The sequence below is a fragment of the Phascolarctos cinereus genome, unplaced genomic scaffold (genome assembly GCF_003287225.1).
Source record: "Phascolarctos cinereus isolate Bilbo 61053 unplaced genomic scaffold, phaCin_HiC Scaffold_2;HRSCAF=192, whole genome shotgun sequence".
Lineage (NCBI taxonomy): Eukaryota > Metazoa > Chordata > Mammalia > Diprotodontia > Phascolarctidae > Phascolarctos > Phascolarctos cinereus.
Genome location: NW_027555625.1, coordinates 51,101,595 through 51,114,861, shown reverse-complemented (window position 1 = coordinate 51,114,861; position 13,267 = coordinate 51,101,595). Strand labels below are relative to the sequence as shown.

The 13,267-nt window shown below is 40.4% G+C and overlaps 1 protein-coding gene across 2 annotated transcripts in view; it reads left to right on the top strand.

Moving 5' to 3' along the window:
- ACSF3 (acyl-CoA synthetase family member 3) overlaps nucleotides 1–13,267 on the top strand; it is a 234,265-nt gene that overhangs the window by 57,107 nt on the left and 163,891 nt on the right. For both annotated transcript variants that reach the window (XM_020989140.2, XM_020989142.2), the window contains exon 4: nucleotides 11,939–12,093. In XM_020989140.2, the coding sequence (XP_020844799.1) occupies nucleotides 11,939–12,093 (155 nt within the window). The remainder of the gene's footprint in view (nucleotides 1–11,938; nucleotides 12,094–13,267) is intronic.

Sequence of the window (13,267 nt, the reverse complement as noted above, 5' to 3'; positions counted from 1 at the left end):
CTAGTAAGGGGAAAGCACGCTCCCACAGATGGATGGATGGATCCATTCCAAGTGTGGGAATAGTTGCTGCATGCATTAAAGTGTACAAGAGGTTGGAGGGTAAAAAGACCATCACGGTACATTCATGAAGGAGGGGCCACATGAGTTGGGCTTTACAGGAGGGGAATTCTATAAGGACAATGGAAAGGAAAGACATTCTACCAATGGAGACCTGCATGAGTAAAGACATAGGAATGAGAAAGAGCAGGACATATTTGGGGGACAGAGAGTAATTTATTCAGAATCTGAAGTGCAAGGAGGGAAATAATGTGAGATGAGGTTAGCTGAGATCAATTTAACATCGCATGGAATCTTTGGGCATTTTCTCTAGCTCTATCCCATCCCTCGAATGTTCTCCCTCCTCTGTTCCCACCACTGATCCCCCAGCTTTCCTTACACCCCACATAAGATCTTGCCTTCTGCAGGAGGCCTTCCCCCGCCCACTTAATGAGAGTGCTTTCCCTCTTTAATTATTTCTTATTTCTCCGGCACATAGCTTGTTTGTGCCTATTTGTTTGCTTGTTGTCTTCCTGATCTTATTGTAAGCTCCTTGAAGACAGGGACTTTCTTTTGCCTCTTTTTGTATCCCCACGGTCTCGCACAGTGCCAGGCACATAGTAGGCACTAAATAAATCTTTATTGACCAACTGACTGGATGCAGAGAGACCATCGTAGAGCACTAATGAATAAATGATTGAAACCAGAGACAAGGTGAGCAAAAAGTTTCAGGTTTCACATCGTAAGAGATAAAGTGGGACCAGTTTGTGAAGAAGCTTTAAATGGCAAGCCAAAAGACTTGAACTTTGTTCAGAAGATAGTAGGGGAGCTACTGAAGATTTTCAAGAAGAGGTGTGACATGACCATTCCTATGCATAAGTAATAATAAGGAAAGGCTTGAGTGGAGTAAGAACACAGCTTAGCCCATATTAGTAACAATAGCTAGCTAGCTGTTGTATATTGTTTTAAAATTTACAAAGCACTTGACATATACTATCTCATTTTATTCTTACAACTACCCTGGAATGTAAGTGTTATTATTACCTCTATTATCTCTATTTTACAGATAAGGAAACAGACAGAGGTTAAGTGATTTGCCAGGGTCACACAGCTAGTAAGTATCAGTTCAGATTTGAACTTGTGTCTTCTTAACTTCAAATCCAGTGCCTTATCCACTACACCTTCTAGCTGCTTATTAGTAAAACTGCCACTTAAGGAAAGGAGGGGGGGGGAGGTGTTTCCCCTATGTTAATTTAGGAATGAAAAATAATTTGAACATGGCAGTAAATAAGAGCTGCTACTATAATATCCACTCAGGCAGTTATTTAGAGCGCTCAATCTTGTTATCTAACTTGGTCCCCAGAATGTTCCATTACCTGCTTTCTAGTGAATTCTCATCGAAAAGCGAGTCTTCTACCTCGTCTCTGTTGCTGCATGGTAGCATTTCTTGGCTGTTGTAGGATTCCTGCTGTGGGTTATTTGACAAAGATCAACATCTTCCTTAGTGATTTTCAGCAAAGTTGAAACCAATTTTCACTTGAACAGACCAAGAGAGTTCATTTTTGTGCAATGAAATTGTTTTGCCAATATCATTTGGCTGATTTGATCTCCTGGTTGCATGGGAGATGCCTTCAGATTGCCTCTGCGCAGGTTGGAGCCAATTCTGATGGGATCATTGCTTCCTTCCAATTTGCTTTTATTTTCTGCTGCCTTTTAGATGTAAACTCAATGGCAAATGTTACTGTTTGTCATTTTCACTGTGATTTTTCACTTCAGTCACATTCCCTCCTCACCCCGATCTCTCAGTGGTCTTGATCTTGAGATTGGTCAGGCTGTCTACAGACTGATTTTTCTCAACCTCTTCTGAACTTGTCTTTGGTACCAGACTCAGCAATCCATTTGAAAGGAAAGTGTTTGTTTGTCTTTTCTTTAGGTGCTGCACTCCTGGTAGAAACCAAGTGAGTGGAATTTGGAATTAAGAAAACATTTTTTTTTGTTTGCGTTAGAAGGACCTTTTTTTTCAAATCAGTTTGGTTGCTGTCTCCCCCCATCACAGTGTTTCCTTTTGGTTCTTTGGTCCCTTTCACCAGCCTTCTCATTTTAAGAGTTTGTTACTTAGCACATTTTTATGTAGTGGGTTTGTTGTTGGTTTTTTTGTTTTGTTTTGTTTTGATTTTTAGTGCTTAATAAATGCCCATTGAAGTTGCTCTTACAGCACATAAATTTTAGATGGTGATGGTGATAACATTGACTGGAGCATCATGTTCATGTTGAGAAGTAGTCAGGCCAAGGTTGGGATGTTCCAGTAGAGAGAAGGTCACCTTGAAGGTGACATTGATCCATTCGTGACTCCCTGGTGGATTCATCACATTTTTCTATCTTGTCCACAAGAATAGTACAGTGTTTCAGCAGATCTCCCATCTTAATGTTGTGGACATTGCCTCCTTCAGATCACAGCTCATCTATGCCTTTTCATCCTGTGGGGTTCACTTCCATGTTCTCCTATATGTTCTCCACAGAAAATTCACCCGGTACAGTAGAGACCTTCCTCTAGGCTTAAAAAAAAAAACAATTCATAGTACCAGTGAAGCAGTCAGGCTAACTATTTGTTGTCCTACCTTTTCCCGTATAATGGGCCAACTCCCTTTTAGGATCACTTGTTTCTTTGTTAATAACCCTTACAGTCCCTATCAGAAAAGTGCTGTGGCCTCCTTATACCCAACTTTTGTGTCTTGAGTATCCCTGATAACAGAAAAACTTGTTGTGGTGGGGTTCTTTCTTTGTTTGCCCTTTCTTCTTGCCTCCTTCTTGATTGAACTTGAATTTAATATTAAGGCTGGGCTCTGTGGCACTTCTGGAATGAAGGTCGGAGCTGCTCTTGTTGCTTACTTTCTTTGGGTGAGGAGTGTTGTGTTATTCCAAGATCTCACGGATAGGCTGGGGAGCTGCAAAATGGTCTGATTGAGAGGAAATTCTGGCTCTGCTTCCCTGGGCCTGAACTCTACAAGTTCCAGACCTGGGTTTGGGTCTGAGCAAGAGCAGATCCAGCTGGACTCAGCCCCATCAGCCGGCTGGAAAGCTCTGTTGGTTCAGGGTAACAGAATGACACGCTCTCCCACCCCTTCCCCTTGTCTGAGATCCCTCCCTTGGTTATTCCTCTGCTCTTTGAGCTAGATGCTGCATGGAACTGAGATCTTGTTCTGTCCCTGGGGGTCTGAGCTGAATGACTGCTGCTTGCTTCTGAACTTCCTCCTACTGCCCAAGCCCTCCCGGTCCAGGAATGCTACCCCTATGTAAAGGTCCACTTCTCAGTCTGTCCTGGATCTGTGACCCAGACCTGGGCAGTGGGCAACAAAATTGCCATGTGGCCCCTGTGCTGGTCACAGTTACCTCATATCGGTCTGGGGATGCCCCAGTACGGGTCTGGCACCACCTGTTGCCCTGGGCGCATAGCCTTTCCGTGGGAAGTGGAACGTTCCACCTGCCAGTGGAACTACTCCAAACCTGTCCCCAGTGTCAGCAGATTCTGTTCATCTCTCTCTGCTGACCTGGGCCAAAAAAGGACTCATTGTGGCCTTTTCTTATCACAGTTTGGCCTGGCGCATTTTCTAGTTCACTTTGGAGGATTTTATGAATGGGAGCTTGGCCACCTTGCTTCCTGTCACTTCTCGATCTTGGTGTCCTTTCCCCCAGATCCACTTTTTAAAGTTATTTTTTAAAAAATATTTTATATTTTCCCAATTATATGTAGAAACAATTTTAATTGGTTTTTTAAAAATTTGAATTCCAAATTCTCTCTCTCCTTTCCTCCTCCCCCTTTCCCTCAGACAGTAAGCAGTCTGATAAATGTTATACATGTGCAATCATGCAAAACATATTTCTATATTATTCATGTTGTGAAAGAAAACACAAACCAAAAAAAAAACCATGAAAAAAATTAAATGAAAAATAGTATGCCTCCATCTACATTCAGACTTCCTCAATTCTCTGGATAGCATTTTTCATCCTTCATTTGTCCTTTGGTATTGGCTTGGATCATTATATTGCTGAGAATAACTAAGTCATTCATAATTGATTATCATACAATATTGATGTTACTATGTATAATGTTTTCCTGGTTCTGCTCGTTTCACTTTGTATCATTTCCTGTAAGTCTGGGTTTTTCTCAAATTGTCCTGTTCGTCATTTCTTTTTTTTTTTCTATTAAACAATTTATTTATTCATTTTTAGTTTTCAACATTCACTTCCATAAGATTTTGAGTTTCAAATTTTCTCCTCCTCCCTCTCCTTCCCCCTCCCCAAGACAGCATGCAATCTGATATAGGCTCTACTTATACGTTCATATTAAACACATTTTCACATCAGTCATGATGTATGAAAGTATTAGAACTAATGTGAGGAACCACGAGAAAGAAGAAATAAAACAAAACAACAAAAGAGAAGGAAAGCAAACAGTATATGTCAATCTACATTCAGATTCCATAGTTCTTTCTCTGAGTGTGGATAGCTTTTTCCATCTCGAGTCTTTTGGAGTTGTCTTAGATCCTTGCATTGCTGAGAAGAGCTAAGTCTACCAAAGTCAGTCACCGCACACTGTTGCTGTTATTGTGTACAATGTTCTCTTGGTTCTGCTCACTTCACTCAGCATCAGTTCATGTAAGTCTTTCCAGGTTTTTCTGAAGTCAGCCTGCTCATCATTTCTTATAGCACAATAGTATTCCATTACATTCATATACCACAGCTTGTTCAGCCATTCCCCAGTGGATGGGCATCCCCTCAACTTCCAATTCTTGGCCACCACAAAAAGAGCAGCTATAAATTTTTGTGCATATCGATCCTTTTGCCGTTTTTATGATCTCTTTGGGATACAGACTAGTAACAGTATTGTTGGATTAAAGGGTATGCCCAATTTTATAGCTCCTTAGGCATGGTTCCAAACTGCCCTCCAGAATGGTTGGATCGGTTTGCCATTTCACCAACAGTGCACTAGTGTCCCAATTTTTATGGAAAACTACTTTTGACAGACACCTGGCAAAGGTAATCACAGAAGCAGCCTGTGTGTTAGAACTCGTAAAATTGATTCCAATGCGCCTGTGAGCACACGAATAAACTTAGAAACCAAGCTAAATGAAACTCACAAATGCATGATGAATTCAGGAGTTTACAATAAGAAATGCACAGTGCTGGTCATTGGAACGTCAGAAAGTTACTTTTCAGGGAAACCAAAGACTGTGCCAGATGCCAGGTCCGAGGAGTATTGTATCCTTCTTCCAGCACTAGCCAGTGGCTGATGTGTTAGTGCCTAAAGAAGACTTTGGACTCTCAGGGAGCATCTTTCTCTCCTTGGACGGGACAGTAGTTGGCTTACACCCAGATGTGCAGTGATTGATCATACTAATCTTTTTCCAGTCTTAACTTTAGGTACTGTTAATAGTTATGAAGTTACCATCCTTTTAGAGAAATAAAAATTTCCATCCACTCAATGACCTCCTGCCGCAGTGAATTGCACATGCAGCCTAAATTTTTCTGTCCATTAATTTCATTGTAAATTCTCTTGTACTCATATTATAAAACAGAAGGAAAGCAAGGACTGATTAATTTTTACTGTTGTCTTCATCATTTTTTAATGTCAACTAAATTCCTATCAATGTTTTTTTTTTCTTCTTCTTGGCCAAATAATCCTGTTTTTACCATTGTGGCTTATTTGTGCCTATGCTTTTATAATTTTGTGTGATAGACCATTAAATACAACAAGCTAAGCAGACGTAAGTGGGCTGAATCAGTATTTTGATTTCCACGTAATACACAAAGACACTGCCAGGAGTCACATTGGTGATTCATTAGTGATCGTCTTTCTGAATCAGTCATGGACCAACATAACTATTTTGCAGCATGGTTACTAGAAATCCTGTATCTCAAATGAGGCTAAAAGTACCAGAGAGAATTGTTGGGAAGCCATTAAGACAAATGCAGAAACTGGTTTCTAAGCTCACTGGCTCTCATAGTTGCTTAAGAAGCTCTTTGCACATATTCAACTAAGACTTTCTAATTTTAGACATCTCTAACTAGGGAGTAGGATTTCCAACTAAACTGTGGTGATGGTTTTTGTTTGTTTGTTTGTTTGTTTGATGACTACCTGTCATCCCTACAGCTATATAACGGTACCAGTTAAGTATAGAGTAACCGGGAACATTTGCTTCTCCCCAGAAAATGGGATTTTAGTTAATAGCTGCATTTAGGTTTAGAAGGGGCTGCTGCCATTTATATGAAGGCCTGTGGGAGTGGTTTGCCTTTTTTTCTGAAACATTGAACTGACAACCATAACTCAATAGGATTAGTCCTTGAAGTCTACAGTCAAGTTCAAGGGCACATTAGATCGTGGTTCTTCCAGTGTTCATTGGTCATACAGTATCTTGCATATGATTGATATACCTTAAATACAAAACCCAAACCTAAAAAAAGCCCTACCATGGTATTATTGGATGACCAGAAGTCCATTGTTGCATTTAGCTGTTTTTAGAGCCCCTGGGTTTCAGCATATTATCCAGCCAAAGAGAACAAAATAATAAAAACAGAATGATGGGTTGTCAATTTTCTGTGCTTGTGATTGATGAGTTGACAGTGACAGGCAGGAGAATAGACCAGGAGAGATAAATTGTGCTGCTCTAAACCAGAGGAAAGCCACTAGTGATGTCATATTTTGAAAAGCAAAATCTGGTGACTTATTAGGTTATCCAAAGTCCAGGATCAATTAATTGCCTCAGGTCATTCCACTCCTTGATTTCTTTGGATTTGGGGCATTTCATTGAGAGGGAACCGTTTCTAGGGGATTGGGCACTGAGTGAAGGACAGATGACCTGAATTAGTCCTCAGTTTCTTTAGTGACTGAACTCCCAGATGACCCTGGGAAAATTAATTCAACTTTGATATCTGCCCTTTGCCTGTCTTATGGCAGTCTTAAGAGCAGATATGGGAGATAACATAAAACAAAGTTTAATGAGCTTCCTTGTGAAATGCAAAAACGTAAAGGCAAGGTACTGTGGGACCCCTTATATCAAACTAGTGTCAGAAGCAAAACTAGCACCCATGAAACAAGACTCATCTTTGTGTCAGGCTTTTATTGCAGCTGCAATGAAATCCACATCCTATGAAGTCTGGCACCCTATCTGCAAGGCTTGGTCAGAGAGTAAGTTTACAAGTTTAATTACTGTTGTATTATATTACAGTACCCACAGTACATCTGTTAGCCATTTGGGTATTTCCTCCAGTGATGCATATCATAGCCTCCACACAGGTCTCTCCCCATTGCAGTCCATCCTCCACTCAGCTGTCAAAGCGATCTAAAGGGCAGGTCTGACCATGTCATGCACACACCCTGTCCCACTCAGTAAACTCTGGTGACTCCCTCACACCTTGAGGATCAAATATTAAATTCTCTGGCATTCCAAGTCCTTTATAACTTGTCCCCCCACTTTTCCAATCTTCTTACAACTTCACCCTCACCCCTTCAGCTTATACCTTAACTCACCCCGCAACACCTATGTACTCCGTAATCCAGTAACACTATTCTCCTTGCTGTTTCTTGTACAAGATACATCGCCTAACTCCAGACATTTTTGCTGGCTGTCCCCATGCCTGGAATTCTCTTCCTTCCCATCTGTCTCTTGTCTTGTCTTCCTTCAAATTTCAACTTAAATACCACCTTGTTACAAGAAGCCTTTCCTGATCTGCCTTGATACTAGAGCTTTCCCTCTGTTGATTATCTGTAATTTATCCCGTCTGCATTTTGTTTGTTTATAGTTGTTTGCATGTCTTATTAGATTGTAAGCACCTTGAGAGCAGGAACTGTCATCTCCCTTTTTTTGTATCCTCAGTGCCTGACACATGGTAGACTCTTAAAAAATGTTTATTGACTAACTGACTGATTCATATCTTTCCATAAGCTTGCTACAGAAGGTCCACTCCTGTCCTTGGGGATCTTTCTTGTGTTCTCTTGAATGTTGTAAGGGTAAAAGATGGAGAACACAGACTCTCCATATGAGTCAGTCATTCTATTGGTATTTTGTTGGGGTCTTTAGAACTTTGAAGCCTGATACATCCTTAGTTAAAAAATGGCTATTTCCCTAGACACTTTGAAATGAGGTTATTAATTAAAATTCTATTTCTTTAGACTGGTGAAGTAAATGCTGTGGTTCTATTTTTATGCTTAAAAACATCCAGGCTTGGTGATTTTAGCAATGAAAGCACTTCCTCCCCTTGCAAATCATGGTTCCTAGATGGACTTTGGGTGTGGCTGTGCCCAAAAAATGCATTTCCATGGAGCCAGAATGGAGAGGAGCCTCTGAAATTAGCAAGGCTATCCCTAAGAAAACAGAGAGACAAAAAGACATCTCTTCCAAGTCTTTTACAGAGAATTCACAGGGAATCTCTGAGGAGGGGGTTCATTTGCAAAGGAGGGGCATGTTTTTACTGCAGAAATTTATCAGCTCTTTGACCTTGTGGAGGGGATATTTTCAGGCAAGGGAAGGTATGAATTTTTTAAAGAGGGAGACGGGAGCATCATGGATGTGTCTTCCTTGGTCATCATTAGAACATTTATGCCAAGTTGCAACAAATTTTGGTTTCTGTTAGGAGGTTATATTATTAAGATAGCAACACATTATTTAAAAACTTGTGGTGCAGTTCCTTAAAAGAGCTTTGTAAACCTACTTTTGAATAAACTCCAGATGCATGGAAAACGCATGATTTGGCCCAGGATCTTCTGCAAGCTAAGAATGGTTTTTACATTTTTATTCTGTGAGCTCCTTGAGGGTGGGACTGTCTTTTGCCTCTTTTTGTGTCCCCTGCATTTAGCACAGTGCCTGGCACATAGTGGGGCCTTAATAAGTGTTTATTGTGATTGGCTGATTAAAAACCGTTTGCCAACCTCTGATTTGACCTAATCCTTTTCTTTTGTTTCTGTCAAAGAGGCACAGTTGTGGCGGCAGGGAATAGTAGAAAGAACATTGAATTTGGTGTTCGGCTACCTGGCTTCAAAATCTGGCTCTGATGGTTACTCATGGTATGATCACAAGCCAATTATTTAATCTCTCAGAGCTTCGCTGTCCTCATCTGTAAAGTTCAGATAATCACACTTCTTGTATTCTGTACCACATAGGATTGTTTGAATGAAGGCACTTTCTAAATGTTGGAATTCTTCTTACTACAATAATTGTTATCATTATTATTGATTATTTAACGCCAAATTAGCTTTCATCAGTGGTACAAGTTGGAATGTGGGGGTGTATTCTTACCTGATGCTTCAATATTTTCCAAGTTAGGGGGCTAATTTAGAAAACCTAGTTCATTTAAAAAGAAATTTGCGTTTAGTCCATGCAAGGGTCCCTATTTCCTCTGGCATCATATCTTAGTATAACTCTTCTTAAGTACCTATTGTGTGTCAGGCAGTGAGCTAAACATTGGGGATACCAAGAAAGGTGAAAACAGCCCCTACCTTCAAAGAGCTCGCAGTCTCATAGATAAAATGTGGGTCCTGTCATCTCTGCCTGTTGATTTTTCCATGATCCTTGAAGTTATTGAAGATGAATTGATTGATGGGAAGCAAACAAAGGCAAAGGATGTGTCTACATTTTTTTTTTGTATTACTGAACTAGGAAAGCCTCACAGATCTGCTTTATTCAACCTTTCCAGAGGAGAGCTGACTTCTTCTGCTTATAGGTAAAATATGAAATCCCAGTCACTTTTTTTCCCCTTCCTCTCAGTTTCATCTTTGCCTTTTTGTGTTTACCTGCTCAGAGGCATGCTCCCCCGAAGCAGGTCAGCTCAGAGGAGGGCCCCTCATCTGGCCCAAAGGTCATCCAGAGTGGGAGCCTCCAATTACTTTCATTGGTCTGGTTTGATTTCTCCCATAGCTGATGCCTTCCTTTCCTTTTCCTCCCTGCATGGGAGTCATCTATAGGAAAAATAATCCCTATCATAATTCAGTGCATGATCCGTGGTACGATTTAAGCCTGTGCCTTTTATGCATCCTCTTTACAGAACCTTGGTGGCAGGAAACAATCCCTTGATGAGGAGAGCGAGGAAAGGAGCCAAATTTCAGAGCTCCCCCTCCCACAGGGGACGTGCCTTTGTTAAATGTGTCTTCCTGTGTTAAGGGTGACAACATTTCAAAAGAGAGCTGATTGTTCTCAGGCAGTGGAAGGAAAGACAAAGCAAGTGAGGAAGAGAGGGAGAAGGTGGGGGCTTCACTGAAGTAGAAAGTAATGAAAATGAGCCAGGGAGAAGGATTGGGGGGAAAGTAGGAGAACAACCAGCCAACAAGGTGACTGTGAAGGAAAATCACTTGTTCACCTTTGAGAAATTTCCATTTTGTGGTTGTTTTTTTTCCCATACCCTCACCTTCCACTCTAGCTGGGCGTGGGCGAAGGTGGTGTTAGGGCATGTCCACTGTGGAGTGGGGGGGGGCATCGAGAAGAGAAGGTAAAAAAATCAACCCCCACCTACTCACCCAAATTCTAGAAGTGGTGATCCTTTGAGGAAAGGAGTAGTTTGAGCATAGAGAAGGAATGAAAAAGGGATGTCAATCACATGTTCACTAAGGGGCAAAGTGATGATGCTGGGTAAACTAGCCAGACTGAAAGGCTAAATAACGTCTATACTATCTTGTGGGTAAAATTGTCGATGCTGGAAAAAATCTATACGAGAACAAGAAAGTTTGGGAACCAAGAAGGCTTTATTGAGTTCGCCAGCAAGGGAGCCCTCGTTGGTTCTGAAACGTTCTGGTTCTGGTATTGGTTTGCTTGCCACTGGCTCTTTTACCCACAATTCTTCATCTGATTCGGTGGTCTTAGAACTACTGGACTATGAGAAAACACGTGCTAAGAAAAGTTCAGTGACTCTGAAGCAATCATTTGGTGACCTGGAAACTTTCCTTTTTGGACTCGCTCTGGATGTGGAGTTTTTACTTTATTTCTTTCCTTAATCAATTAATGAATTAATTAATTTTCGGTTTTCAGCATGGGGTGTGTTTTTAATGAAGAGTGAGAGACAATACTAGTATTGCTTGGGAAGTCAGCCCCTTTGGTGGTAGAGAATTACCTATACTGCGCAGAAGCAGATCCTAACGGACCATCAAATGTTGACATGCCTCCTAATTTCTTTACATAAGTCAGGAGACTAGGATGTAACATTTGGAAATTCTGCTCTGGATTTTCAGGAAAGTATCCGTTCTCTGTATTGAGTTGTACCTATAATACTTTGTTATATTGAATCCAAGCTTGAATATACATACATGCATATGAATGTATATGTCAATGTATATGTTTATGTGTATGCATATGTTTGTGTATATATACATGTGCATGTCTTTGCCTATGTGCATGTATTATGTATGCGCACACACACATATTATATACATTTCAGTAAATTACTGCTCTTCATTCTGGTATGTAGATTGCAACTGTTTTATAATTATATAGGCATTCCAATGAATTTCATTCTGGCTGGCTTCTGCCAAACACATGTTTCTTGTCTGCTCAGCCACAGCAGGGAGATAGTAATGGTGTTAATCTAAATAAAGTCCCCTAACCCTCTAAAAAAAAACCAGATTGATTTCATATCTGTTGGTATTTTCCTTACAAACAACAAAGACTAACCTTTGACCCTCCATAGTCATCAGAGTCAAATGCTAATTATTGGTTTAGTATAGACTGACCCATTTCAATGATATATGAAGTGATTATTTGACTATTTTCAAATGAGCTACCATGTTTTGGAAGGAATACGCTTATTAGGATTTTCATGCTTAAGGAAAAGCTTAAAAGTTGGGGAGTAGTGATGTCTGTGTAATTTGATCATTTTATTCTCGTTCTTATTTAGATAATTTTCTGCCTTTCCTTTCTAGGTTTGGGAAAAGTTTCTAAGCTCTGAAAAGCCACGGATCAATGTTTTCATGGCAGTGCCTACCATTTATTCTAAATTGATGGATTATTATGATAAACATTTTACCCAGCCTCACGTCCAGGATTTTATACGTGCAGTCTGTGAAGAGAAAATCAGGTAACTGAAGACTCAGAAAGTCTTAAGACTTAAGGAAGAGACAAATGGGATCAGAAAGCTTGTGTTTGAGTCCACGCTCTGCCAATAAGTAACTGGAGGACCTCAGAGAGGTTGCCCTGCTTCTCCAGGCCTCAGTTTCCCCAGTTTCCTATAAAATGATCTCTTAAATGATTTCTATGATCCTTCCATCTCTAAGCACTCTGATTCTTTGAGTTTGTAGTTTATTTCTGGGGATCTTAGTTCTGTTCTATGTTAGGAGGCTTTATTTCCCATTTACTTTAAATACAACATACAGGATACTCACACTCATCTGTAGGTGCCTCAGAAAATTGTTCCTTGATTCAACATAATGCCATTCATAAACTATAGTTCACGAGCCCCCAACGAATGTGTTGACTTTTACCAGCCAGCCAAGAGAAATTAATTTAAAATAAAAGACATTTAATCAAACCACATAGAAAATGAATTTACAGACAAAGATTCCTACGTGCAAACATGGGATATCTTTTCCCACAGGTTACAGTCAATAAACACGTATTAAATGCCTCTTGTATTGTATTGCCAGGCACTGTGCTAAAAACTGCGGATACAAAAATAGGCAAAAGATAGTCCCTGCCCTCAAGGAGCTCACATTCTAATGGAGGAGACAACAAGCCAATAAATACACATACATACATGCACACATATACATGCACATACGCATATACATACACACATATATACACACATACATATATATATATATATATACACACACACACATATAATATATGGAAATAATTAACAGAGGGAAGGTATTAGAATTAAAGGGCATTGAGAAAGGCTTCCTATAGTAGGTGAGATTTTAGATGGGACTTGAAGGAAGCCAGGGAAGCCAGGAGGTAGAGATGATGAGGGAAAGCATTCTAGGCATGGGGGACAGCCAGAGAAAATGGCCAGAACCAGGAGATGGACTGTCTGGTTCCTGGAAAAGCAGTGAGGCTAATGTCGCTGTGGCAGAGAGTAAGGTATAAGAAGATTGGAAAGGTAGGAGGAGATTAGGCAATGAAGGGCTTTGAATGCCAGACAGAGGATTTTGTATTTGATCCTGGAGGTGATTGGAAGCCACTGGAGTTTATGACATGATCAGACCTATGCTTTAGGAAGGTCACTTTAGCGGCCAAATGTAGGATGG